Source organism: Antechinus flavipes, chromosome 4, assembly GCF_016432865.1.
Source record: "Antechinus flavipes isolate AdamAnt ecotype Samford, QLD, Australia chromosome 4, AdamAnt_v2, whole genome shotgun sequence".
NCBI lineage: Eukaryota > Metazoa > Chordata > Mammalia > Dasyuromorphia > Dasyuridae > Antechinus > Antechinus flavipes.
Genome location: NC_067401.1, coordinates 271578438 through 271605767, shown reverse-complemented (window position 1 = coordinate 271605767; position 27330 = coordinate 271578438). Strand labels below are relative to the sequence as shown.

At 34.7% G+C, this 27330-nt stretch overlaps 1 protein-coding gene across 1 annotated transcript in view; it reads right to left on the bottom strand.

Moving 5' to 3' along the window:
* Positions 1-27330, bottom strand: part of KLHL32 (kelch like family member 32) — a 310357-nt gene that overhangs the window by 27582 nt on the left and 255445 nt on the right. Inside the window, exon 7 of the mRNA XM_051996720.1 lies at positions 3557-4283. Within this exon, the coding sequence (XP_051852680.1) occupies positions 3557-4283 (727 nt within the window). The remainder of the gene's footprint in view (positions 1-3556; positions 4284-27330) is intronic.

Genomic DNA, 27330 nt, shown 5'->3' with positions numbered 1-27330 from the left:
AATTTGGAAAAATCACATGGTTTAAATTCAAAGCAATAAAAGCAGTTGACTAAAAAGGTAAAGGCTAGTAACAATGTCAATCGTTGCTTCTCTGATTTTTACACTCTATGTGAGAGCTGCTGTAGGAGAGAGTCAGGTAACATAGTGGAGAAAGAACTACTTTCAGAGTCCAGAAGACAGTTGGAATCATTTTTCTCATCTATAAAATGGGACTCCTACCTTACATGACTGTTGTAAGTATCAAATAGAAGAGAATAAATTGTAAAGTACTATGTAAGTACTTAGTATTATTGTTATTGCACATATGGATATACAGAGTAAATAATTTCATTTATTTACTTTGTCTTAAAAAATAAACATAAAAAATACTTGTATAGTTCACTGAATTTCAGGATTGGAAGGGGTTTCATTGCTCCCCATATTTGTATTGGATAAGGTTACCAATCTCTTCTATGACATCCCACTTGTCAGTCAGTATTTACAGGAGGATTTCCAGTGATGAGAAGGCAAACCACCTTCGGAGGCACTCTACTTCAGTGGAAATAATAAAAATTAGTAGGTAGTTTTTCATTTACATTTAGTCATAAATCTGTCTTTCACATAACCCTACTATTCCAAATTCTGTCTTCTGAAACTAAGAAGAAGAAAAAAAATCCATATTCCCTATGAAAACCCTTTAAATAAAACACAGAATGTCTGTTGGCAATAACCTGAAATAATAGCAATTGAAAACACTTCTAGTGAAAAAACAAATATCCACATATGACTTCTCCATCTTCAATTATCTATGGTATATATGACATGACTCAATAGGACCACAGATTTAGAGCCAGAAGGAACCATAGCTAATCATCCCATTCATTTCACAGAGGTGACTGCTAAGGCCCTGGGAAGTTAAATGTTCAACACAGGTGAGGTGGGATTTGACTCAGGTCCTCTGACTCCAGAACTAGCACTGTTTCCCACTCTAATACAACTTTAATGGTCCCATTCTCATTGCACCTTCCTGGTAGAAACCCTCAAGAGCAGGAGATCACTAATTATAATCAGATTATTTATTTCCACTAGGTTTTATTCTACTCATCACTGCTTTTCCTGTCCAAAAAGCCTCTGCCAATCTCCCTAGATTTTTCTTAGCCTTTTCCCCTTTAATCTTCAACAAGCATTCTACTAGGAAATTCATTTTTTTTCCTTGTCAGAAATAAACATCTCAGCCTTGGACACACTGCCCAACATCTTCCTATATGTAACTTGTTACATCTGGAGTAAAGTCATATAGTCCTATTGCTTGCAATGATTTTGGTCATGGAAAGCTAAGAAAGTACTAGATGTAGAATCAGGAAAGAATATGTTTGAATCCTGTCATAGACAATTAGCTGTTTGACTCTGTAACCAGGTCTGTCATGAAATTAGGAGGAGATAATAGATAGGGGTTTACTCTGCAAACCTTAGGACACAATATAGAAATGTTAGCTACAGTGATGATGATGACAGTGACAAAGTCGATGACAATGATGGGAAAATTAAGAGATCTCCTAAAATAAGGTTTTATTCCATGGTGTTGCTCGAAACTGAGGGCCCCTCAAATACTGCCAAAGGTTTAACTGGACAAATGGAATACAGAATGTGCTAATGACACTTCAAGAGGCAATGCTTTGCCTCTTTCTCCACAACAGGATGTGAACAGCCATGTAGAATTGATGGTGAATCTCCTGCAGAAGTCAAGAAGGCTTAATAGGAGGCTGTTAAGTACCCACTATTTGCAATAACAGAACTCCCAAGTTCTAGGATGGCTCATGGTTAGACTTTGTTGCCCAAGAGGCAGAGTTTTTATGTAACAGTTACTCAATACAAAAATGTTAACCTGAAATAAAAGTAGGCTTGGAAGTACAGCCTAAGCTCTGGTACTAACTTACTTTGCAATTCTAAGTCAACTGCTCAATTTGATTTACCTTAGTTTATCTAATTTTCAAAGTTAAGAGATGGTCTCCACAATTCTATCCAAACTCCCATCCTTTTAATGCTTTTGCAATTAACATCACTCTGGAAGACTAATTCAGTTACTTCCATTAAGGAAAACAAAATAGATCTCATCCAACAATTAGATTCAACTTTTCACGTTTGGGGCTTGTTTGAAGTGACACTATCCCTAAGATTATCATTGCCATGTCACCCTAAACAAATATGATAAAAAAATAGATCCAGCCTATCTTTCCAAGTTAATTACACAATTATCTCTTACACTCCCTGTTATATGCACTACATTGCATCCAAACTAATTGCTCACTGTACCCTATGTGTAGAATTCGATTTCTCACCTCTGTGACTTTGCTGACATTCTGCCCTATGCCTGGAATTCTCTTGTCTACACCTCTGCCTCTTGGAATTTCTTTTTTTTTTTCTTTTTTGCATTTTTTAACCTTTTGGAATTTCTTGCTGCCTTTAAGAGTCAGTTCAAATTTTACAAAATCTTTCCTAATTTCCCTAGTTGTTAAGATCTGTGGATTTTATTTTCCATATATCCTTTCCTTACTTACATATAATGCGGAGGATACAGCACTAGCCCTGGAGGTAGAAGGACCCAAGTTCAAAATCAGCCCCAAATACTTATTGTGTGTCCTTGGGCAAGTAACTTAATCTTGTTTGCCTCAGTTTCCTCATCTGTAAAATGAACTAAAGAAGGAAATGGCAAAGTATTCCAGGATCTTTGCCAAGAAAACCCCAAATGACATCACAAAGAGTTGGATGTAACTAAGAACTCAACAACAATAACAAAAAAAGTTTTTTCCTTCCCTGTTAGACTAACATGTAATAATAACAGAAGCCATCTTCCCCTGGTATGTGTTATTTTCAGTAATTAAAACAATGCCTGGAATATGACAGTAAATGTTTCTTGATTGATGAAATTCATGGGTTGACATGAAGAAAATGCAAAATAAATCAAAATTATTATGACTATTATCATTATTATTATTACTATAACAAGAGGAAGAAATAGGGTATTAAGAAGTGTTGCCTTCTCTCAAATACACTGAATAGAATGGATAAACTAATGCAACAGATAAACTGGAAACTTCAATGTCTTCTACCACACATTACCACAACTGTAACAACTTGAATGTCTGAGACTTTTCTTTTCTTTTCTTTTCTTTTCTTTTTTTTTTTTAATTTATGGTGATAGTTGATTCTAAGTAGCTATGAGAAGGTCCTCAAATAGCAACAGAAGAAAAGGGAAAAGGACCTTGACAAATCTCAAAATGTATTACAGATCCCCAAATAAACCAGAGTGGACTGAATTACTTTCTTTAAACAGAAAAATGTTTGGAAAGGGAAAAAAAATTGATTTTTTAGGAAGTCACTGCCCAACTCTTATACTTGTCCATATCTTAGGAATTCATAGAAAGTTTAAATTAAAATCAGTATTCTGATTTAAGGAATACATATCAAAAAATTAGATAACTTTGTGGTACAAAACTTCCAACTAAGGGCATAAGACTTTAAATTTCACTGAGTGGTGTGTGTGTGTTTAATACATCCAATTATATGATGTGTCTACCTGATATCCAAAGGAGACCATCCGCCACATATCCTGCATGACATGAAAGGGACCGGTCAAAGGACTGCACAAAAGTCCATTTGTTCTTCTTGGGACAGTATCGCTCCACCGTGGGCAGAACTTGCCGCAGTTCGTTCCGGCCTCCTACAGCGTAGAGATACTCGTCCATCGCGCCCAGCACAAAATGTTCCCGACAGTTTTTCATGGGCGCAATCTCGGCCCAAGAGTTACTGCGGGGATCGTAGCGACAGGCGGTCCGCACCGCGCATGTCCGACCAGTAGGATGCTCCACTTCCCCACCTGCTACAAAGAGGAAATCCCCCATGACGGCGACACAGTGATGGCTCCTGCCCACGGGCATCGGCTCCAGTTCGCTCCAGTTGGCTATGGCTGCTATCAGCGCATTGTCTTGGTCAACAGGATTGAAGTAGCGGAGTTCTTTGACTTTACAGACCTCCCGCTTTTTCCCGCCAATGATGTAGAGCGTGTCTGACTGGAAGCGGGGCCTGGTCCTGCGGGTCTGCCACACGGGCTGCGCGTAGATGCTCTGGTGGTACTCCAAGGCCTCATTGACCAGCGCCGTGGCTGTCTCGCTGGCTTGGACCAGTGGGTGAGACAGGGCAACTGTATGAAGGGTGTCCACATCCATTAAACCAAAACGGATGTACTGGAGGAGCTCATCCATGTACTGGTAATGGCAGTTGTGTTCCAACCATCTCACTGCTAGCTGAAAGAGAGGGGGAGGGATTCAAAAAAAGGAGGAAAAAAGGAAGAAATGGCATATAGATAGATAGTCAAATCATACTGAATTCTAATTCTTCAACATAGAAAATAGTTAAATATTTGACCTAAACAATACCCAGATCTTTAGGTCGTTTGTTTTAAATCATAACAAAAATAGCTGATAAAGGGACAGAAACATTTTAAGTTTTTTTTAATTTTATTTTAACTTTATTGTTAATATTTTATTTATTTTAACTTTATTTATACACACACTTGCATGTACACAATACATTCTCCCTCAAATTATTAGTGATTAAATAAAGGCATTTTCTTAAGAGAGAGGGGAAAGAGTTTGTCCAGAATGAAAATACTTGTTATATTCTCAGGTGCTAACCATGTGGGGATGGGGAGGAAGAGTGCATATATGACACTACAGGAAACATCAGTGGTTAGTAGAATCATAATATATAACAACTCATGAGTCAAAGTGCTCTATCGATACAAGAAATATAGAAAAATATATGATCATCTATGACCACAGGGTGTACTTGAGGGAAAATCAATATGACACTACTAGAATGATTTAAAAGGGGAAAAAAACTTTCTCCACCCCTTTTCTAGGTATACCAGACATGAAGAAAGAAGAAAAAGAAAAAGATTAAAATATATTTGTTTTGAATTAAGGAAGGTAGGGCCATGAATGTATTTTTTATCTTAAGAAATAGGTTCTTAATACATGTAGAGTTTTGGAAATGTATGTGTGAGACCTTCATATAAATTCTTCTCAAAGGACATTATCTCCTCATTTAGCTTAAATATCAACCTGCAATTTTAACCTCTTCTCATCATTGTCTAGTTTTCCTTTTACAAAAGAAATTCCTGAAAACAAAGGCAGGCCCCATAATTGAATCCTCGAATCATCAGATCTTAGTGATTGAAAGAGCCTGGGACATTAAAGGTCAGCAAATACAGAACAGGAGAGATAGGGGGAAACTAAAAACATGTACAATTTTTTTTAAGTTCTATTTAAAATTATCTGAAGTACTTTTAATTCCTGAAATATGATGCCCAAATTTGGCAGGATATATTAAACCAAACAAATACATGCAATAGTAAATGCATAAAAGATGATAAAACATAGTTGATCCATGGAGATACTTTTGTCATTCTTAGCAACTGGTTTGCTAAACTAAAATAAAATTACATCTGAACAGAGATAAGAATTTGAAATAACATTAATGGGCTACATTTTAGCAATGATACAATAGTTAGACTGCTTTTGTGGATAATAAAACAGAACTATTTTCTTTCTTTCTAATTTGAGGATCTGCCATCCTCATGCAGATCACTGGTGCAATGTTAGCAACTCTAGGAGAAAATTTCTGAACTCTCAGGAACAAACCAGCTAATCAATCACTCTCTCTGTTCAGGTGCTTCTAAATTCTGGACTTACTTGGGACTTGTTTCTTCAGGTTTCTTTATGAAGTATTTAGAGAAAAAAGACAGATGGAATATTATTCATATTCCCTCAAAATTTATAGATGTATTCACAGGTTATTTATTACTCATATTTTAGTATCCTATAGTCTTAAAATTTCCAAGAATCAAAAGGATTCAAATGAAACAAAATATTTATCTGAAGAAAAAATAATTTGCTTTAATGTGTCAGTACCTATATTCAAAACAAATATGACTGATGACAAAAGAAAGACATAGTTAAATTGGTCAATCCCTCTCCATTAGAATGGGATAACTATCCATAATCAACTTATACATTTCTGGCGACTTTAATATGTTTCAAGTGACTTATGTTCCAACCATTTTATTGAAAAGACATTTCTATGGTTCATTTTTCATTTCAAATTGTATGGCTCATTTTTCATTCTCTTAAGTGCAACCCATACACAATAGGTATAATTTTAAATTTTGTCTACATCTTATTTTCTTTTTCTATCTGATTTTTTTTTGTTTTATCTGATTTTGTCTGATTTTTTTTAATCCAATTGATGTGGGAAAGATTCCTATTTTTGATTCCCAACTCCCTCCCCTTCCCCCCAGGTTAATGTAATTAACCCTTTAATTCACAAATCCTGGTCCCTTTGAATTCCAATAGAAGATCCTGACCTGTCCTAGCCCCACCTGGATCTGAGCCAACTTTGGGGCTACACCCAAAAAGCGCCTCTAGCTAAATCTCCTATTATAAAAGGGCCCCGCTGGGAACCCCCTCTTTCCAGAGATTCCAAACATGCTAACCATATGAGGACCCTCTGTCCACTGGATCCTTTGTCTGGTGCCCTCCTTATCTCTACCTTCACCTATCTCCTTACTTCCAAACCCAATAATAAACCTCTTTTATCAGTCTAGCTCTCGGGCCAATAAATGCCTTTATTGGGGACTCATGCTGCTACTAGATCTCATTTATCACCGAATCGTTGCGCTGATTCCAAGGGGGTTGCAGGGAAGGGGGGCTCTATTTGACTCCCTGTACCCCAAACCTGCCACTAGACCTCAACTTAACCCTAATTTCATTTAGGTACCCCAAATTTAGACCTCAACAAAATCATTTCTACCTTGTTCTGGTAATATCCTCAATATTCTAAGAGTTTGTACCTTTCACTTAGAAACTACAGAGATGAGCAAAAAAGAAGCAGCAGAGGACTAGTACCTCTCTGGGCTGCCTTTTTTTTTTTTTTTTTTAAACCCAGTGATGTATATCTAATTATTATTTTCTTTCTCCTCATTAATCCGTTCTTTCTGCTTCTTAATCTTCTTGCCCATCTATTTGGAGGGTTTTCTTTTATCTTTCTAGCAAGCTGTGCTACTATATGAAAAAAGACAGAAAACTTAATTTCTCAGTTTCTAAGGATATCTCTGTGGAAAGATGAATGCCAAATCTATATATTTAGACCTGATTTCTTTTTTCAACTATAGATGTGCATCTACAACTACCTACAAGGCATTTCCACCTTTTCTGTCTCCCTATAATTTGAAATTCAATATATACAAAAAACAAAACTAGCCTCATAAACTTTTCCCAAAATCTGTTCTCCTGAGTTTACTATTTTGATCAATGCCCACCCAATTTCTCATATTCAAAAACATATTTTCTAATACACTTCTCTCTACCTCATCTCTCAATAATTCAAGTCCTACTGATGAAAACTTTATAGTATCTTTTACATCTCTTCCCTTCTCAGTCCTTACCAGCTCCACCCAAATACAAATCTTCATTATCACCAATGTGTGGTATTGTAATTGCCTCCAAGCTGATCTTAGCACCTCCTCTATTTCCCCTCTGGCTCTTTTCACACACCCTAGCCAGTCTAGAGATCTATTTATACAGAACTCTACTCAAATTTCTCCCAAGGCTCTTTTAATTACCTTCTTTCTAAAATGCAAATATCTTTACCTGGAATGTCAGGCCTTCCATATCTGGCAGCACCCAACTTTTGTGATCTTGCCTCGCATTGTTTTCTACTCCAGACTCCATCCAAAAACAGGCAAACTCATTCAAACATACCCAACACTTTTCTCTCTCCCTGTTTTTACTCATGCTATTCCTTCTCCCTGAAATGTAACCCCTTCTTTGCCTACTCAATTCCCACCAGCCTTTTAAAGATCAATTCAAATTCACTTTCTCCACTAAGCTTTCCCACTCAAACTCATAAAGCATTTTGTTTGCTTTCTTTTGCATTTACCATTTTATGATTGCATTGTGTCCACCTGTATCTCTTTTACCTTAAGCACGGTACTTAAAGACTTTGTTAACTGAAAAGTTAATATACTTAACTGTACTTAGCAGTATTTAACAAAAGTACTTAGCTGAAAAGTTTTAATGGCATACCATTACAAATTTATTTCTGGCTTGCTCTTTTATAATCTCTAGAGTATAACCATCACTACTGTTTTAATGTTTATTTTTTCCATAGAATAACAATTGTATATTATTTTTCACCTCAGACATTAAGTCTGCATTTTCTCAGATGAATTTTGTCTCATTCCTTTCCAATATTTTTGACTTCTCTCTGACCTCACATAATTTTTAGCTTTATCTTTTATTGATACCTTTAGGCCACCCAAGTCATTTTTACTTGTTAAGCTCATGCTTCTCCTTAAATTCAAGTGAATGCTAATTAAAACTAACTACTCTAACATCTGCCTCAGACCCCTTCTCACCTAGATATACATTTATAGACTTTAGCCGACAATCCATTCAGAAGGCTGTGTTCACATCACTGATAATGAGCCAAGTTCTTCCAGTGGGATTCAATTAGATACTTTGGGAAACTGCATTAACTCTTTGAAGTCACCAAGATAAATCTGGTCAATGACTATTTTAGTGGAATAAATGCAACTTTTAGCAGCATACATATTCTGAAGGTTAAAAAAAAAATCTCATGAAGACTAAGTAGTATCTTTAGTAACTTAGGACATCTGGCTAGGTTTACCTTCATGTGCCACATAATGTTCTGGGGATTGCCTCTTCCTTGATCCATGATTGACTTGGGTACTTTTAGCTAAGTTATTTAAAAACTCTGCTTAATTTCATTTTTGCAAAGGCAAAACATCTTTTTGACAAAATATAATCTTTTCTCTTTCAAACACACCTATGGCAGAAGTATAAAATTTTGAAATTAGAAAAACAATACCATAATTAATATTTTGTAATGCCAGAGAAACTGAGGCAGGAGAGAGATTAGAGAGTTTTTAATATTTTATTAATGGGAGAGTAAGATTGACTGGACAGGACTCTCGTCTCAAATTATCCAGTCAGACAGAGATAAAGATATACTGGGACCAAGGAATTCATGTTGGTCCCAGGTCTGGAGGAGACTATCATCTCAAAGAATCCAGCGTCCAGCATCTACCGCCAGCCGCCATTCTCCAGCCATGAATGGAGAATCTCTAACCTTTATATACCTTTTGGAGACAAAGAAGAGGGAAAGAGCCAGCTGGAAAAGGCTATGAATCAAAAAGGAACCCAGAGACAGGATGTCTGAATACCCAGAGATAAAGATGTTAGTGAAATATCTTGGAATATTTTAGAGGATGTTGTAAATTCTCAAGGACAGAAGATAATCAGGAAGTCTACTCTCTTGTTTATCTTGCTTGGGTTAACAATTTATATCCTTAGACTAATTGGTACTCAGCCTTCATGGACCAGAGGGAGATTTACAGTTTAGGGGAGTAATTAGGAAGACTGAGACAAGGGAAACTTGTACAAGGAAACTGAGTCAGGACAGTTAAAGAGAACTGTGGCATAACAACTTGCTTCTCTAAATTCCATAAACATAGACCAGAAAGGAGTTTGCATCCTGCCTCAGACACTTGCTGTGACATTCAACAAGTCACTTATCTTGCATTAGCCTTAGTTTTTGCATCTGTAAAATGGGATGCTAATAGTAATCCGGAGAACTTATGTATAATAGTGCTTTGCAAATCTTAAAGTGTCATATATGAGCTATAATTACCATCACTATTTTTATCATCATTCAAAACAGAAATATCAAAATTATCCATACATTGGTGCCCACAAAAACATAAACTAGGTGCATAATTTAATAAAAAGAAGAAAGTATCTTAGAATCCATCCAAGATGACTGAAGTATTAAAAAAAAAGAAAGAAAGAAAGAAAGAAAGAAAGAAAGAAAGAAAGAAAGAAAGAAAGAAAGAAAGAAAGAAAGAAAGGAAGGAAAGAAAGGAAAGAAAGAAAGGAAAGAAAGGAAGGAAAGAAAGGAAAGAAAGGAAAGAAAGAAAGGAAAGAAAGAAAGGAAAGAAAGAAAGGAAAGAAAGGAAAGAAAGAAAGAAAAAAGAAAGAAAGAAAAGAAAGAAAGAAAGAAAGAAAGAAAGAAAGAAAGGAAAGAAAGGAAAGAAAGGAAAGAAAGAAAGAAAGAAAGAAAGAAAGAACATCCAAGAACTCAAGGACACCAACTACTGGAGCAAAAAACTCCCTAGTAGACAAAAACTTATGGGAAAACTGAAAAGCAGACTGGCAAAAATTAGATGAACATCACACATCATAAACTTTAATACATTCCAAATGGTTATATTAACCTATATATGAGAGGACATATTAAACAAATTAGAGGAGAAGGGAAGGAGATATCATTTTACAGCTATGTAAGAAAAGGAGCTTGAACAAACAAGGCATAGCAATGATAATAACTGAACAATTTTGATTATATACAATTAAAATGTTTTGACAGATACAGTTAGAAAGGCAACAAGAGAAAGATTTTATAACAAATTTATCTGATAAAGATATGAATATAAAATATATAGAGAATTGAAACAAAAATAAGAAAAAACAATCTCTAACAAAGATTGTAAAATATGAACAAGCAAGCAGTCCTCAAAAAAAGAGATACACAATATTAATCAGATAAAAATATACGTCAAATTGAAATAATATTGAGGTTCTACTTTATTCTCATCAAATTGGCAGAGATGATAAACAAAAGGAAAATTACAATTGTTGGAAGGGCTATTAGAGGTCAGGCACACTAATGCCCTCTCTGGAGTTACGAATTGTACCAAAAATTAAAAAAAAATTGGAACTATCCTATGATGCTTTAAATTGCATGTCAATCAACTGCCCAATTAACTGACTTGTTATTGTCATAAGTCAGTGGTCTTGCATTATATTCTTACCATAGATTCCTCACAAGCAACAATTCTTTCTGAATTGTCTTCTCTTATTAAAATATAAGCTTCTTGAGAATAGGGACTGTCTTGATTTTTGCATTTCTATCCCAGGATTTACCACAATGTTCTAGCATATAATAATAAATTTTTCATTCTATCATACCACTTAAGTTAGCAATACTACAACTGGACACATACTGAAAAAAGTGAAAGATAAGACATAGAAGAAAATATACATAGAAAAACATTTATAACTGTACTTTTTATAGAAAAGAAACAAAGTGCGTAGTCATCAATTAGAGAATGGCTAAATTTGGTGCATTAATATAATAAAATATTATTGTGCCATATGATGAAAGGTACAAATTTGGAGAACAAATTTGGGCAGAATTGTATGAACTGAACCTGAATGAAATGAATAGAACTAGGGGAATAATATATACAATGACTACAACAATATAAAAAAAAATAACATAGCAAGACATAAGAGCTTAGTAATGCAATGACTAATCATGATTTCAAATGGCTGAAAATGAAGCACACTATCTTTTTGGTAAACAGATAAATAGTACAGAATGACATATATTTTCAGATGCAGCTAATATGTGGATTTTCTTTGATTATGCTTATTACAGCTCTTTGAGATGGAGGGGTTTATCTGGGGAAAGTTGGAGGATAGAGTGATATGAAAATAGTAAAAAGAAACGAACTTAAAGAAACAAATCGAAGAGAGCAGAAGGTCCCCCTGCCTCCTCTTTCTAGTTCCATGCTTCCATTGGCAAGAATTCTCCTTAAGCACATTTCTAAATCTCTTACTCAATAAATTCCTATGGTTCTCTATTCCTTCTAGGATAAAAATAAGCATGTTGGCTCTTAAAACCCTTTACACCCAGGCTTCAGTCTATTTTGTTAGCCTCATTACATGTAATTCCCCTTTCTTCATTGTAAAATCCAGATAAACTGGCTTCTTTCTCTTCCTTACCTGCCTTCCATCTTCATACTTAATACTTTCATACCAACTGTCTATCATACCTAGAATATACTCCCTTCTCACCTCTATCTCTTAGAATCTTTTCAAGATAGAACTGAAATATTACTATTGTGTGCTATGACAACCCCCCAAGGCAAAATGACTACTCAGAGATTTCTCAAGTGAAGAACAGAAGATTCTAAGAAAGCTTCTGTTCTTCACTTTGAGAAAAGCGGCAGTCTGCTCACTGAGTTCTCCAGAGAGAGGAGGCTGATTTCACAGAAGTTAAGGGAGATTATATAGTCATAACCATAGGAATCCATGACCTTCCCCTCTCCTTATTCAGTTAAATTTTCACTACTGCTCAATGCTTGCCTAAGTGGAAGTAGCACAGGCTTGCTAAATTCTAGTCAGTTTGATATAGTTGACTTATTGCAGGTATGTTTGCCTAAATTTATGGTGCTCAATTTGTTTACAAGGTTTACAAATGCTTATGAGCACTCTGTTGTAAGGTTTGTACAAAAAATTTCATTTCCCCAAACCCATCAGACCTTCAAAAACTAAAATTTAGATAATAGGCTAATCTATCTAAATTAATGATTTTATGAGAAACCATAATCCCTCACAATAAAGAGAGTTAGAGGTATTTAGAGGTAAGTAATCTATTAAGCCAGAGGGGTTAAAAGTTTCTAGAATAACCAAGGAGACTTAGTTTATCACAGGCTTCCTCAGTCAACAGATAGAGATAGCTAGTTTGGAGACTTCCTGAATATCTCCAGGCCATTAAATAATCAGTCAGGTTCTTCTTAAACAGTTAAATAAGAGTCAAAGGGGTTATTTCAGGTATTTCTGCTAGAAGAGCAATTCTTTGCTCTTCTTCCCAGAACCTTAATGATTAACAGACCCCTGGTGCTGAGTCTTGAATTGCCCAAATATTATTTTGAGAAGTCCTCAGTTTCCCTTTTCACTCACTACTTTCTATATAAACTTTGTCCTTATCCCAACTATAGGCACCCTCTTTGTGACCTTATATTAGTTTTGTATATATTTATTCTGTATATATTTCTATAAGTAGCTAGATGGCTCAAAGACCTAATTTCAAATTTATCCTCAGGGCACCAGCTCTGTGTCTCTTGAAAAATCACATTATTCTGTTTGCCTCAGTTTCCTCATATGTAAAATAAACTGGAGAAGGAAATGGCAAACTACCCCATTATCTCTGCCATGAAAACCCCAAATGGGGTCATAGAATATAAGTTACTCAATAGACATTTTATTTATATTCCCAGTGCCTGACAAATAGCAAATGTTTAAGTGATTAATCTTAGACAAAACTCATCTCCCAAAACCTCCACAACATATTATTTCCCTATCTCAGATTAAAACATTTTCTTTTATTTTCATCTCAAAAATGATTCCTTCTATCTAGTCAAATACCAGAGTCTTCAACGAACTAAAGCTGAGTATCCTCCAAAAGGAAGTGGAGATGTACATGCTAGGCCTGAGTGGACAGTAACATTACTATCAACTGACAAGTCTTTATTAAGTGGCTATTAGGTGCTAGCCACTGGGGATACAAGTATATGGAGTGGAACCATCTGTATTCCCAAGAAGCATTTAATGGGAGAGACAAATAAATATAAATATATATATATATACATATATATATGGCATTAATATAAAATGGACACACATAAAATGAATAAAATAAAATGAATACGCAATGTAGTTCAATACAAATTAGTTGCAAAAGGGGCTAGTAGCCAACATCTCTTGAAAGACATTAGCACACCAAAAAAAATTACTTGTCACATAGCAAAATAAAGAGATGATTAATGGATAATCTGTTGATCTTCATCCAATGTTAAGCTATACTTAAGGTTGCTGTTGGGTGGAATACAGAGAATTCATTCGATTACGTATTTGAAATTCCTCTTCAACCATATGATTCTCACTAGATGATTTCAAAACTCTTGTTTTGTATACTTTGTACTAGTTCTTTCTGTTATTCCTTATCTTTCCCTGATCAATCACCTCACAATCAAAAAACACCTACTAGGTACCAGCTACTCTGCAAGAAACTGGGATATGAGAACAAAGAATGGATCATTCTCTATTCTTAAGGAGCTTGAATTTTTTTTCTCTAAATAAATCATTATAAATCCTACAGCCTAGCATCGTATGTCCTAATTTTTTTTCTCCCTCCTTATAATCTTATCTTTGTGGTCCTCTCCAAACTGTCTTTCACTTTATCTTCTCTGGAACCATACAGACTATAATAATCTGACATGGAAGCAAAGAATGAATGAGAGGATTATGTTTTCAATTTTATATAAAAACAGAGTATTACCACCCTGTTCATCATTTCATTCCCTAACACGAAAGGATGCTGGATTCTTTGGGAAATTTTTGTGTTAAGGATAGTGACATGAAAATTCTAACCTCTTAAACTCTAAAATGATCTGTTAACCATAAATATCAAAAACTTAATTCAGACATACTCAGGTCCAAACACAACTTCTATGATTCAAAGTTTATAAATAGCAATCACCTCTAAAATTAAAAAAGTAAAACTTACTGATAAAAAACAAAACCCAAGATGTTACTCTTCATTGTGCCTAAATTTTGGAATACTTCAGATTAAATAAATCACACATCTAGAGTCAACTTGAAGAGGGAAGAACAGATACACCATTTTGGAAAAGAAAATTTTTCTTGATTTTTTTTCACCACTTTAATTTTTCTCTCGAAAAATGCATTTTAATTCTGTGCCATTCTAGATTAATAGCAGTTCACAAATATACAAAGAGCTATTTTCTTTTATTTTTTCCTCAATTCACACCAGGTGGATCCTACTCCATGGTGATTCTTCAAATATATCATTCTAGGCATCAGAAATGTTACTCAAGATCACACAGGAGCCTAAAGGCTCAGGAGAAAATGGATTTATCTTTTCACAGTATAGCTTTGTAATGTAGCATGCCACTAGCAACACCCAGAGTCAGAATATAAGTGGAATTCATTTCCAATAAACATAATATATAAAAAATCCAGATTAAGGCAGAATATTATTTATATTTTTTAAAAGATTCTTCACTGAATTTTTTAAAAAATGGTTAATACCTTAGTGTATTTAAAATGTGATATCTGCCCCAGCCCCCAAAATATAAATAGAACTTGTGAGGAATATAAATTATGTTAAAAGAAAAGAAATCTTGCAACAATTTCCTAACACATTATACTAATAACTAATTAAATTTTGTCAACATAATATTTCTTGATCATTCCTAAATGAATCTAGAATATGACCTTTCATGAAAACTATAGTGCAAAACTGCTTTTAAAACAACCTATTTCATATTTATGCAAAGTATGTATGGGCATATATACATATATGTACTATATATAGATAAGTGTGTATATATATATACCTATTTATACATTCGTATATATGTTCATATACACATGATATATGTACTATATATAGATAAGTATGTATATATATATACCTATTTATACATTCGTATATATGTTCATATACACATGAATATATACATATATTTGTATATGGAGGTAGATAAATGTATGGTTACATATAAATATGTATATTCATACTCATCTATAAAAAATCTGAAATATGAATCTATTGGTACGCTGGAGCAAATTCAAACTGGCTTGTGAAAAATGATTGTTAAATTTTCAGTGTAAGCACTTACATTTAGAAGACATTGTAGATCTCTACAATGAATTTTATTAATTTATGTGGATTTAAGAAATTGATGAAGAAAATGTTAATAATGCATATTATACCTAAAAGTCTATCATATATATTCTTTTTTTCCCCTCAGAAAATCCAGTTAAAAATTTATCATTGTGTATGTGTGTGTGTGTGTGTGTGTGTGTGTGTGTGTGTGTGTAAAACAGTATCAAAGGTTAGTTTCTTATTCACAATTAGTCACTTGGGAATTATTCCAAAATGCGGAATTTCATTAAGCAGTAAATTGGGCTTGGAATTCAAATCCTCTAACACTGATCTTTGCCAAAACTTAATACAAAATACTCCTGCTACCTAAATCACACAAGCCTTTTAAGAAAAGTTTGTTTTAAGTTTAAGTTATATTGATGTGTGTTAATTATTTTCAACTATTATTTTATTATTTTTAATCATTGCTAAAAATATACATTCAATTGCATCTGACAAGTATTTCTTTAGTACTAATAGGTATATAAAGTATTTTTAAAAGCTTATCTTCATCAGGTGGTTAATCAAATCTTTATTTTCAGCATAATAAGATAATAAAAATCTCACACTTGTTCAATAAATAAGACCAATATTTATTGTTCCATGACTATCATTCTTTTTAAATTTTTATTTAATAATTACTTTATATTGACAGAATCGTGACTATCATTTTTGATAAAAGGTAACTTGCCACAGCCCTCACAATTAATGATAAGGACTAAATGACTTACAGTTCACCTAGAGGCCAAAACTCTCCACCTTATTCACCCTCATATGCAGGGTAGACCACCATCCCATAGAGGGATCCTTCATCCTAGTTTGGAAGATTGGAATAGAAAGATAAGGCAAGATAAACATCCACTATTTTTCTCATCTTTTTAACTGGAAGACCCTCACAATGAAGTTGCAGGTCTGATCCAAAAAGAAAAAAAAAGATGCTTTATATTATTGATATGAACTCATCAGAATATTAAAGCATCAAATTTGTTTTTCTCTTAGAAACAGCAAAGGGAATTTTAGTCCAACAGATAATATATCCCTCAAATCAAAAAGTACCTGGAACTAGGGATTCGGAATTACAACATTTCCTCAACCAGAACAATGAAAATGCTGCCATGACAGTGCTCACCAGAGCACTCTAATTAAAATTGTGTCAACATTTTGCTTGTAAAACAGATATTTTGGAGGGAGGGGAGGAGGGAATTTGTGTGTGTGTGCACATTAACCATTATAGCTGACTGCAGGCATATGTATATGTATGACATGCATGGTACTTCTTTTCCTCCAAGAAATTTAGTTAAAAAAAAATTGATGAAGCCTCAATAAACTGCTAAAGAAAAACACCTGAAAGGATTTAAAAGAAACTTCAGCCTGGCAAAGCTGATAATAATGTAGAAGTATTTTCATGGCTCATTTAACCCTTTAAAAAGTTGTGGGGAGTGACCATTATTATTCTTATTTCCTAAACTATTAGCACAGAACTAATAAGCTCTTAGTCTGGTTGATGCCTATAAATGCACATTATTAAAATAGATATCAAAACAACTCTAAAACCAGGAAACTCTTTGGATCTAGAGCAGTGGTCTTCAAATTATGGGGGAGGAATGTTGACTTGACCCCAAGGGGTGTGTGTGTATGTGTATCTATGTATGTGTATGTGTGTGTATATATATATATATATATATGTATGTATATTTAATGTTAATATTGTGAATATTACACGAGTGTGTATGTGTATATATACATGTGTGTTTATATGTGCATATACATGTATATAGATATATAAATACAGTTACAGATATAGAAGAGAGATCAACCATCTAAAGTGTAAAAAGCTGAACTGTTCTTGTGATAGGCAATTATGGGGCCCATCTCCAACAAAATCACACTTACCTGATCCTCTAACACTCTCCGATTTCCCCCCTTGCTTCTGCTATGGGAGTTCCCAACAACCTTTCTTCTGGCACAGGTGTCAGCTTCTCAGGGGACTTATAGCCTAACGAACACTTGGATGCTCCTAGCAAGAGCCACGCAGGTGGCTCTACTCCTACGCATTCAGTTTGGCAGATCACTTCACACAGGGCCATGACCAATGAACAAAAATCTTTCCTCTTATCCTTTCAATTGTGTGGAGCACAAGGGATGAGCAGACAGATGAGCTGAGATTTGTATCACAGACATTTTTTCATTATCCTTCTTTCCAAACCCACACATCTTCTAAAATTCCCTATTATTTTCCTGTTTCCAGGTCACTGTCCTGATTGTCATGTGAGCAACTTGTGAGTCAGTCTCTACTTTTCTTTATCCTTACCTCACAGATCCAATCAATTACCAGAACTTTCTATCTCCATCCAGAACATCTCTTAGATACATCCTCTTCATTTCCCTCACATAGTTCAGAATCTGGTTCAGAACTTTATTACCTCCCTAGACTCCCAAGAGCTTTTACATTGGTCCCCCTGCCTTTTGACTCTTTCCTTTGAAATCCATTCTCCTCACAACTGTTCAAGTGATTGTCCTGAAATGCAAGTATAATCATGTCATTGCCTCTGACTCATAAACTCCAATGGCTTTCGACTAACTCTAGAGACAAATATTCTTTCAACTTTACCTCATCTTTTTTAAAATTTCTCATTCTAATAGAATGTACATTATTAGTACAGAGCTATATATAATATGTAAATAAACATTTGATGAAAATGGTTTTGCTGATGGATAGGATGTATGATAAAAAAAAGTTGAGATCACTGATATTTATAAAGAGAAGGATCACACACACACACACACACACACACACACACACACACACCCATCCCAAGTGTTTTCTCAGCTCCCCATAAAGTGTGAGATGTCCCTGGATGTAGAACAGTAAAAAAAAGAAAAAAAAAACACCTAAGTTCTGTTTTACAGGAAGCTTAATAAGGAAACTGAAGCATAACTCATTTTGAGTTCTTCAAATTATAATGTATTCTAGACAATCTTTAAGGATTATTTTAAAGTAGAAGTTTTTAACCTAGGGTCTATGCACTTGGGTTTTTTAAGATATGTTTTTGATATTATATTTCAATATAATTTGTTTCTTGAGGAATCCAATGCATTTTATTTTATGCATTTAAAAGCACTATTCTGAGAAGGGGCCATACTTCATAATTCTGTCCAAGATGTCCCTGAAGGGAAAGCAATACGCATTTATATAACATACCAGGCATTGTACTATGTACTTTTAAAAAAATACTGTCTTATGTGATCTTCACAACTATCCTACAACATAAGAGCTACAATTATTCCCATTTTATAGAGAAGAAAACTAAGGAAGGCAGAGGTTAAATGACTTGACCAGGATGAGTCACTAAGTGTCTGAAGCTGAATTTTCCTGACTCCAGACCCTGCTGCTTATTCTATGTGTCACCTAGTTATATTTTTTGTTCCATGGCACAGAAAATGTAAATTTTTTTCATGGAATAAAAAGTATGGTTGATTGGGCAGAAGCTAGACTTGTGATGAGAAAGATATGAGATTCAAAAAAAAAACCTATGTTTTGTGTGAAAATAGACAATTCAGTAACTCACACAACTCTCCAAATCCATAACTTCCAGAGAGGAAGTTCATGGAATCAGTGAGTCAACAAGAAAAGATTAAGCACTTACTATACAAAAAAAGCACTGAATATGTGTCAGACATTGTTATTAGGAGACAAAAAAGTCAAAACCAGGATCTCTGCTTTCTAGGAGCATAATTTTGATACCTCTTATTCAAATTAATATTTATTCAGTTTATTGTGACTTAGGAAAGGTATCAGTGATTATATTAGTGAATTAAACTGAATAAGATTAAGTTAATTATGTATGTTAATGCTGTTAGGATAAGTGTTATGAATGGTTAATATACCAAGTATTGATACCTATACTTGTCAGCTAGATTAATATTATTAATTTAAAATGTAATAAGAATGTAATTGCTGCATTCCCCCTTAGCCCCAGCCCATAGCCTATAACATGCTGTAATAAGATTCAGTTGCTGGTACAAAACCCCTCACCTTTATGTATCACTACCATTCATTACTTTGTGAGCTTTGCTTCAAACCAACAATTTCCATGAACCCTTATTGATTGTTGGTCAAATTACTAGAATCTTATGTCTTGTGGAAGTTTCTGAAATGTTTCTGGAAAAGTCTCCATGACCTTTGTTAGTCCCTCATTGAGATAACCTGGAGTTGATGATCTGTGAAGGGTCTGCTGACAAAGTGGTTATGAGTAATGGATATTTACCTTAGCCAACTCTTTAAGATTTCTCCATTCTGGAACTGACCAATCAGCAAAATTCTACTTTGCTGAGAATAAGTGTGTAAAAGTAGAAAATGCCTAAGGGGTGAACACTGGCCTACCTGATCTTGAGGAGTGTTTGGACCCAATTAATTAGGGACCGCTTTTATCCCTAAAAAACTGAATATGCCTCAAGCTCTGTCTTAGCAACTTTTGTTATAAATTAGAATTTTTCTGATCCAATAAATCTAATGGGGAGATGATGAAAAAAACATATACAATATAAATGCAAAGTACTCTCAGGAGGAAGAGACATGCAAAGGAAGTACCCAGGAAAAGTGTCTTGAAGAAAATCAAATTCAAACTGAGTCTTGACAAAAGCCAGGATGTCAGACATAAGGTGAGGGGAGGAGGGTTGCAGAGATAAGGGACAGATAGTAAAAGGTATAATGGAGATGGAGTTGTGGAAACAAGGAATAGTAAGAAGGTCATTGTGTCTGGATCGTAGAGTTCCTAGAGAAGGAATAAGGTGGTAGAAGGCTGGAAAGATAGGAAGGAGCTTACTGGAAAAGGGATTCAAGTGACAGCATTTTAGTTTTGTTTCTGGAAGTAAAAGGAAGTCAACCTAGTTTATTGAATAGAAGAGTGATATAGTCAAATGTGCAGTTTGGGAGCTGGATGGAAGATGGATGCGAATGGGGAGATACTTGAGACAGAGAGATCAAGCAGAAGTTATTGATAATGCAGGCCTGTGGCGAAAAGGATCCTTAGCAGGCTAGTGCTTTGTGAGGGGAGAACATAAGTGAAAAATGTTACAGAGACAGAAACCAGGCTTAACAATAGATTAGGTCTGTAGCATGAGTTTGAGGAAGGGCTTGAGGATGATACTGAGGCTATGAGTTTGGTAAATAGAAGAATGATGGATCTCTTGGCTATAATGGGAAAACAGGGAAGAAAGAAAATAAGTTCTGTTTTAGACATATTGAGTTTGATGAGCCCACTTCCACTCTGAGCTTTCTAAAAGGTAATTGGTGATGAGACTCTGAGCAGAGGAGATAGATTAAGGCTGTATATAGAGACCTGAGATTGATTTGCATATTGCATTTAAAATTGATTCATCATCAATTATGAGATCATACCAATTATGAGATCACTAAAGAAGCTGGTATAGAAAATGGAAGAATGGAGAACCCCAGGACAGACACTTAAGAACCCCATTAAATCGACACAAATGGGTGTCATTTTGATCCAGCCAAAGGAGACAGAAAATTAGTGGTCAGAGAGGTAGAAGGACTAATGTTAAAAACTGAAAGAAGACAGTATCCAAGAGAAAAAAGTGATCATTAGATCACTACAGATAGGTCAAAAATGATGAGGATGACAGGGGAATTAACACACCATAAGTTTCTTATACCAATGGTATGATAAGACTGGAGTAAACAAACAAAAAGTTTAGATTTTACCTGGAGCTATACCAAGGTGCAGAGTATTTTAGCTGAAAGAACTTCGATTACAAATCCATAGTGAACCCCCTGAAAGAGAAAACTTGTGGTTTTACCAAAAAATGACCCCTCACATAGGACCCCTAAAACTCAATAAATTAAAGTCATTATTTATTGTATCTATTACGTGTGAGATACCATTCTATGTGTTGGGAGTACACATACAAAAACAAAACAGTCTCTCCCTTCAAGGAGTTTATGTTCTAATGGAGAAAACTAGAGATGGATGGATGGATGGATGCATGCATACATACATACAATAAGCTGAAAAATAACTAAAAGTAACCACTATAGGTATTTCTTAATTGGACTTCAGAAATTATAGAAGCTACGTTTGGAATTTTTTTGATTGTCTCTGTGAGTTTTTTCTATTTGAGGGCTGCTGATTTATTCTACATTCACCTGAAATGATATCTTCATATCTGACATTTGGTCATGAATGGAGTTGCTGGATTTTTGAGATTTTTTTTCATTTAGAGAATAATCATTATTGTCATTCAGTTATTTTCAGTCTGTGTAACTCAACATAGGGTTTTCTTGGCAAAGATACTAGAATAGTTCTGCTATTTCCTTATTTTACAGATAGGACACTTAAGGCAAATAGAATTAAGCAACTTGCCCAGTTCCCCATAGCTAGTATTTGAGGCTGGTTTTGAACTCAGAAGAGGCTTCCTAAGTCCAGGACCAGTATTCTGTCCACTGTACTACTGAGTTACTCCATTATAATCATTACTTTATATTATTGTGTCTTCTCAATATCAACTGTATAGGTAGTTCACAACTCTTAGATAATTCTAAGAGATGCTTCAAAAATAAAATAACAAAAAGCAACAAGAATACATTTTAGGTCTCTGATGATATTACCCTAAAATAGTTTTATGATGTCAAATAGGCTCTCATGTAAAAATATAAATATTTGACAAATTATATTGTGCATGATAATTTTCATCCCTAGGAATTTTTAAGAGAAAAAAAATTTCATCCCCAGGCCTAGTACATAAAGGTCTTTATGTAGGTGAAAAGGAAAGAAAGGAAGATTTATGAATAGGAGACATGAAATATATTCTTCCTTCCTCACCCCCCAACCATATTCTAGAGATAATGAAAATCATCCTTGGTCTTAGCACATTTGAGTAAAACATATGAATAATTCATCAGATATATACAACATACTCAAAATTCCTTCTCAATGGTGCATACCAGCCTCCCCCATCTGACCATTTGTACACAGCAGGACTATAGAGCAAAACATCCCCACCCTGAGGTGGTTGGCTTCATACTAAGTCCTCCTGTAAAAGGCAAAGGAACTCAGGAGGGATAGGAAGCTCTTAAAATTTAAATTCTTTCACAGATGATTCCAACAAAGAATAGGACAAAGTAGCTCAAAAGGCTAAAGTGGCTACCCAGGGAGTGTCTTGAAGTACTCCTATTTTTTTTTCCCCAAAAAAGGGATCTCCAAAAGATTCAAAAGGAGACAGGTGGAAGCAGGTAAGTTCTAGAAGGGTAATGTAAATAAGATAAAAGCTCAGAAAGAGCAGAGACTCAAAAAAGGCCCAGGAAAAAAAAATGCATTTCTGACAAGAACATAAGGAAAGTGGTAGTTCAGCATATGGCATAATCTTAACAGGTCACAAAATTTCAGAACTGAAATGCACCTGACCAACTATCTGAAAAAAAAAATTTCATTTACAACTTCTTTCCACAATCTGCATTCTCACAGAATTTCAGAATCGTAAGGAACCATAGAAACCATTGAGTCCAAAACATACTTGAATAAGAATGCTCTCTATGATACAGATATAGATAAACACACATATATGCATGCACACACATGCATGTGTATTTACATGCATTTACACATGTGTATTATGCATGCAGATGCAGATGCACGTGTGTGCAGTGTATACATATACACATATATACAAACATATATATATACATGCATATATGTGTTTATGTGTATGTGTATATATGTATATCACATCACACAAGTGTTCATTCATTGAGGAAGAACCCATTACCTTCTTTTCCAGGCAATCATTCCTCTTTTAGATATACCTAAGGAGCATTTTTTTTCCTTTTGCCTAAAGTCTAATTCTAGCCATTATTTCTGGTTCTGTTCACTGAAATTAAGGAGAAAAAAAATTAATTAAACCTCTTTCCCCGCCCCCCCCCACACGATAGCCCTTCAAATATTGTAGTTGCGATCTTGTTCAACCTGTTTTTCTTTTTTTTTTCTGGGTTAAATATAGCCAGGTCTTCCAGTAAATTCTCATGCAGCATGATCTTGAGGTCTTTCACCATCAGGCTGACCCACCTCTGAATATGCTCCACTTTATCAACATTTTTCTTAAGAGGTCCTGCCCAGATCTAAATATTATCCTGCAGGTGTAGTTTGATGAGAAAAGGGCCCAATCGAATTATAACCTCCCATTTCCTAAATGCTATTCCTCTTTCAGCACTGCTTAGCTATGAAAGCATCCACATCATAATGTTGATTCATGCTGAGCTTGTTTGTGTCTACTAAAACGCTGGTATCTTTTATCCAGAGGAACTGCTATTTACCCATATATGCTCCATTCATATTTGTGAGGCTTTTTTTTAACTCAAATATAAAAACTCAGATTTATATTTATTAAATTTTACCTTATTAGATTTGGATCAAAACTGTAGCCTGTCAAGATCTTTATGAAATGATTTCTCTATCCCTCCTAGCTTTGTAGCATTTGCAAATTTGACAATTAATGCTGCCTTTAGGTAAATAGTTTTTAGCTATGCCTCCTAGCTTTGCAACATCTGCAAATCTGATAATAAGGCATTTAGATAAGTTATTGATAAAAAAAAATGTGAACTATTATAGGGCTAAGCAGAAATCCCTGGGGCACTCCATTAGACACCTCTCTCCAAGCTGATAGTGCACCATTAATGAGAGAAAGAAAGCTGAACTACCCCTCTTTAATTTTTCTTTCCATTTCTTTATCAAATAATGATCTTCAGATTGGGAAAAGTAGAATAAATGTCGTTGATAGCCAAGAAAATGATAAAATAGAAGATAAATATTTTGAAGGAATTAAAAGTTTCCAAATACAGAAAGAACAAGATATAATTCTGGAATTGTGGTCAGTAATCTGAAGAATTAAAGGAAATGGAGAAATGTTAGAAAACTAGAAATGAATAAATGATTTTCAAAAAAGGAAAGAAATTTGGATTCTAGAAACTATATAAATACCAATGGAAATAATCTAGAATAGATTATACAATAGCCAAATTGTAAACATTTGGAAAGAGAAGTGGAAATCATTAGGAAGAAGTTTACTGAGAACAAGGATGGGGGGTAATATAGCTGGGATCAGAGGAGCAGGGTCCACATCCCAAGGCTGTCAATTACCTGTGTGAACTTGGTCAAGTCACTTAAGAGTCTCTGTGCCTCAGTTTCCTCATCTATAAAATGTTAGGATTAAATTATATGACCTCTGTGGTCTCAGTTCTAGGTGAATGATTCTATAATTTATGAAAATCTAGTTTTTTATAAGATTAGAATAGCTAATATATCATTTATTATAGGTAAAATATTTCTGGATTTTAGTTAGACATCTGACAAAGACCCTCATGATATCTTGTGGACAAGAGAGAAAAATGGGGTCTGCATGAGAATAAAGTTAAGTGGATTAGTCTTCAGCTGAATGAATGTTGATAAATGGATCAGCATAAACCTGGAGGGACATCTCTAATGGCATTGCTCTGTCCTTGGTCCTATAGTCACCATTCTTTAAAGTCAGTGACTTGAAAACAAAGATGGCATACTTATCAACTTTATGGATGACATAAAGCAGAAAGGGATAGCTAGCTAATAGATTGTATGACAGAATCAGAATTCAAGATCTTGACAGGCATGGACAATGAGCTAAGGCAAATAGGAAAATATAATAGGGGTAGATAATATACAGTCCTACATATATGTTCAAAAAATCAACTACAAAATGAGTTTTTAAGGACAAGTTAAAAATATATGGTTGCCTAAAAAGTATATTCAAGCCTAAGCTGAATCAATAGAAACAAACCCACAGAATTAATGCCATATTAGTTTTTTTTCTTTGGGGGGGAACAAGGCAATCAGGGTTTAAGTGACTTGTTCAGGGTCACACAGCTAATAATTATCAAGTGAAAGCCATAGTGTTTAGAATAAGATGGGACATTAGGGAATCATCTAGTCAAACTATCTCGTTTTATTGATGAGGAAACTGAGAACCTGGGGTAGCAAAAGCTAAGCAGAAAAATATAAATCATATTCCAAACAAAGTACTTTTTTCATTACAAAATAGTAATAATATAACTTAATAATAACTTAATAACATGACTTACACAGCACTGTATATTTTACAATATTGGACTTTAAATCAATATAATCAAAAATTTCCTAAGTCTAAAAGTGGAGTCATCTTGAAAAATAGGGAACTCCATTAATAGGTATATTTAAATAGAAGTTGAATGATATCCCTACCAGCAATATTATACCATATTTGGAGAGAATCACTGCATCATGGAGGTGCAGAGGGTGAGGAAGGATTAGAATCAATCACCAACCTGTAAAAGATACTCCTTCAGGGATGGATGTGCAGGTCAGTGGCTTTCCAAAAAATGTATACACAATAGACTTTTAAGATTAATCTGCATTACTGACAATTTCTACATCACTTTCTAAAGTCTAGACAATCAACAAAATAATAAATCAAGGTGTGATTTATAACATTTGCTGATTTCTGAGATGCAAATGTTCACAATAAAAATTTCACTATCAGATCTCAAGTGATAGTAGAAGGTAGCTCCAGTACACCCTTAATTTCATGGAAAGTTTATCAGTGTGTAGTTCTTTCTGTACTCCCTAAATGGAACTGAAAGATGCAGAGAATAAAAATGGAATTTTTCAAAATACTACTTGGTTCTGTATTAATTTTTCTGAATAGAAAACTATATAGATTACAGGGCCTTATATGGTCTCCTTGCTATTGCTTTAAACATAAAGTAGCTCAAGGAAGATGGTAAAAATCTTATGCTTCCTTACTATTAGTGTGTGTGTGTGTGTGTGTGTGTGTGTGTGTGATTTTTGCTAACTAGCACAGTGGATAGCACTAGTCAGCACAGAATAGACAAAATGTTAGACCTGTGGTTAGAAAGACCTGAATTCAAATCTTGCTTCAGTAACTTATTAGCAATGATGGCCCTAGGCAAGTCATTTAATTCAGTTTCTTCATTTTTTAAATGAGCTGCAGAAGGAAACAGCAAAATAGTCCAGTTATCTTTGCCAAGGAACAGGGTCATGAAGAGTTGGACATGAGCAAAATGAATTAACATGGTAGATAGGTTGGTGGGATTGAATTCAGGAGACCCGAGTTCAAATTAGGCCTGAGACAATTATTAGCTGTGTGACCCTGAGCAAGTCACTTAATCTATTTGCCTCACTTTTCTCTCTCTCTCTCTTTTTTTTTTTTTTTTTTTTTTGGCTGAGGCAATTGGGGTTGTAGTGTCCTGCCTGTCTTCTGGAGGTCTTTGGGGCAGCCTTCTTTTCAGCAGAGTAATCACTACAAGAATAGCCAGGGGTTAAAAATCCAAATTCTTCATTGTATCCTTGCCTGGGGCCTGGCTAGCTTTCTTGAGGCACTTGGTCTTAGTGGGGGGGAGCAGGAGGATGGGCCAGCCACCACAAGGCTGATGAAGATGGAATGAATCTCTCTCTTTGGCTCTGAGAGCTTGAGCTCCCACCTCCAGTCCTCTGTCTTCTCTGGCTCTGATCCTGACTGAGTTTGTTACAGCTTATATGCTCTATTTTAATTACATCATAGGTGTGAATCTTGTAGAACTATATTAAGTACTAAGTACATGTACTGAACTAGAGAATTATTAAGCACCATGCTAAACTAGATAACCATTGT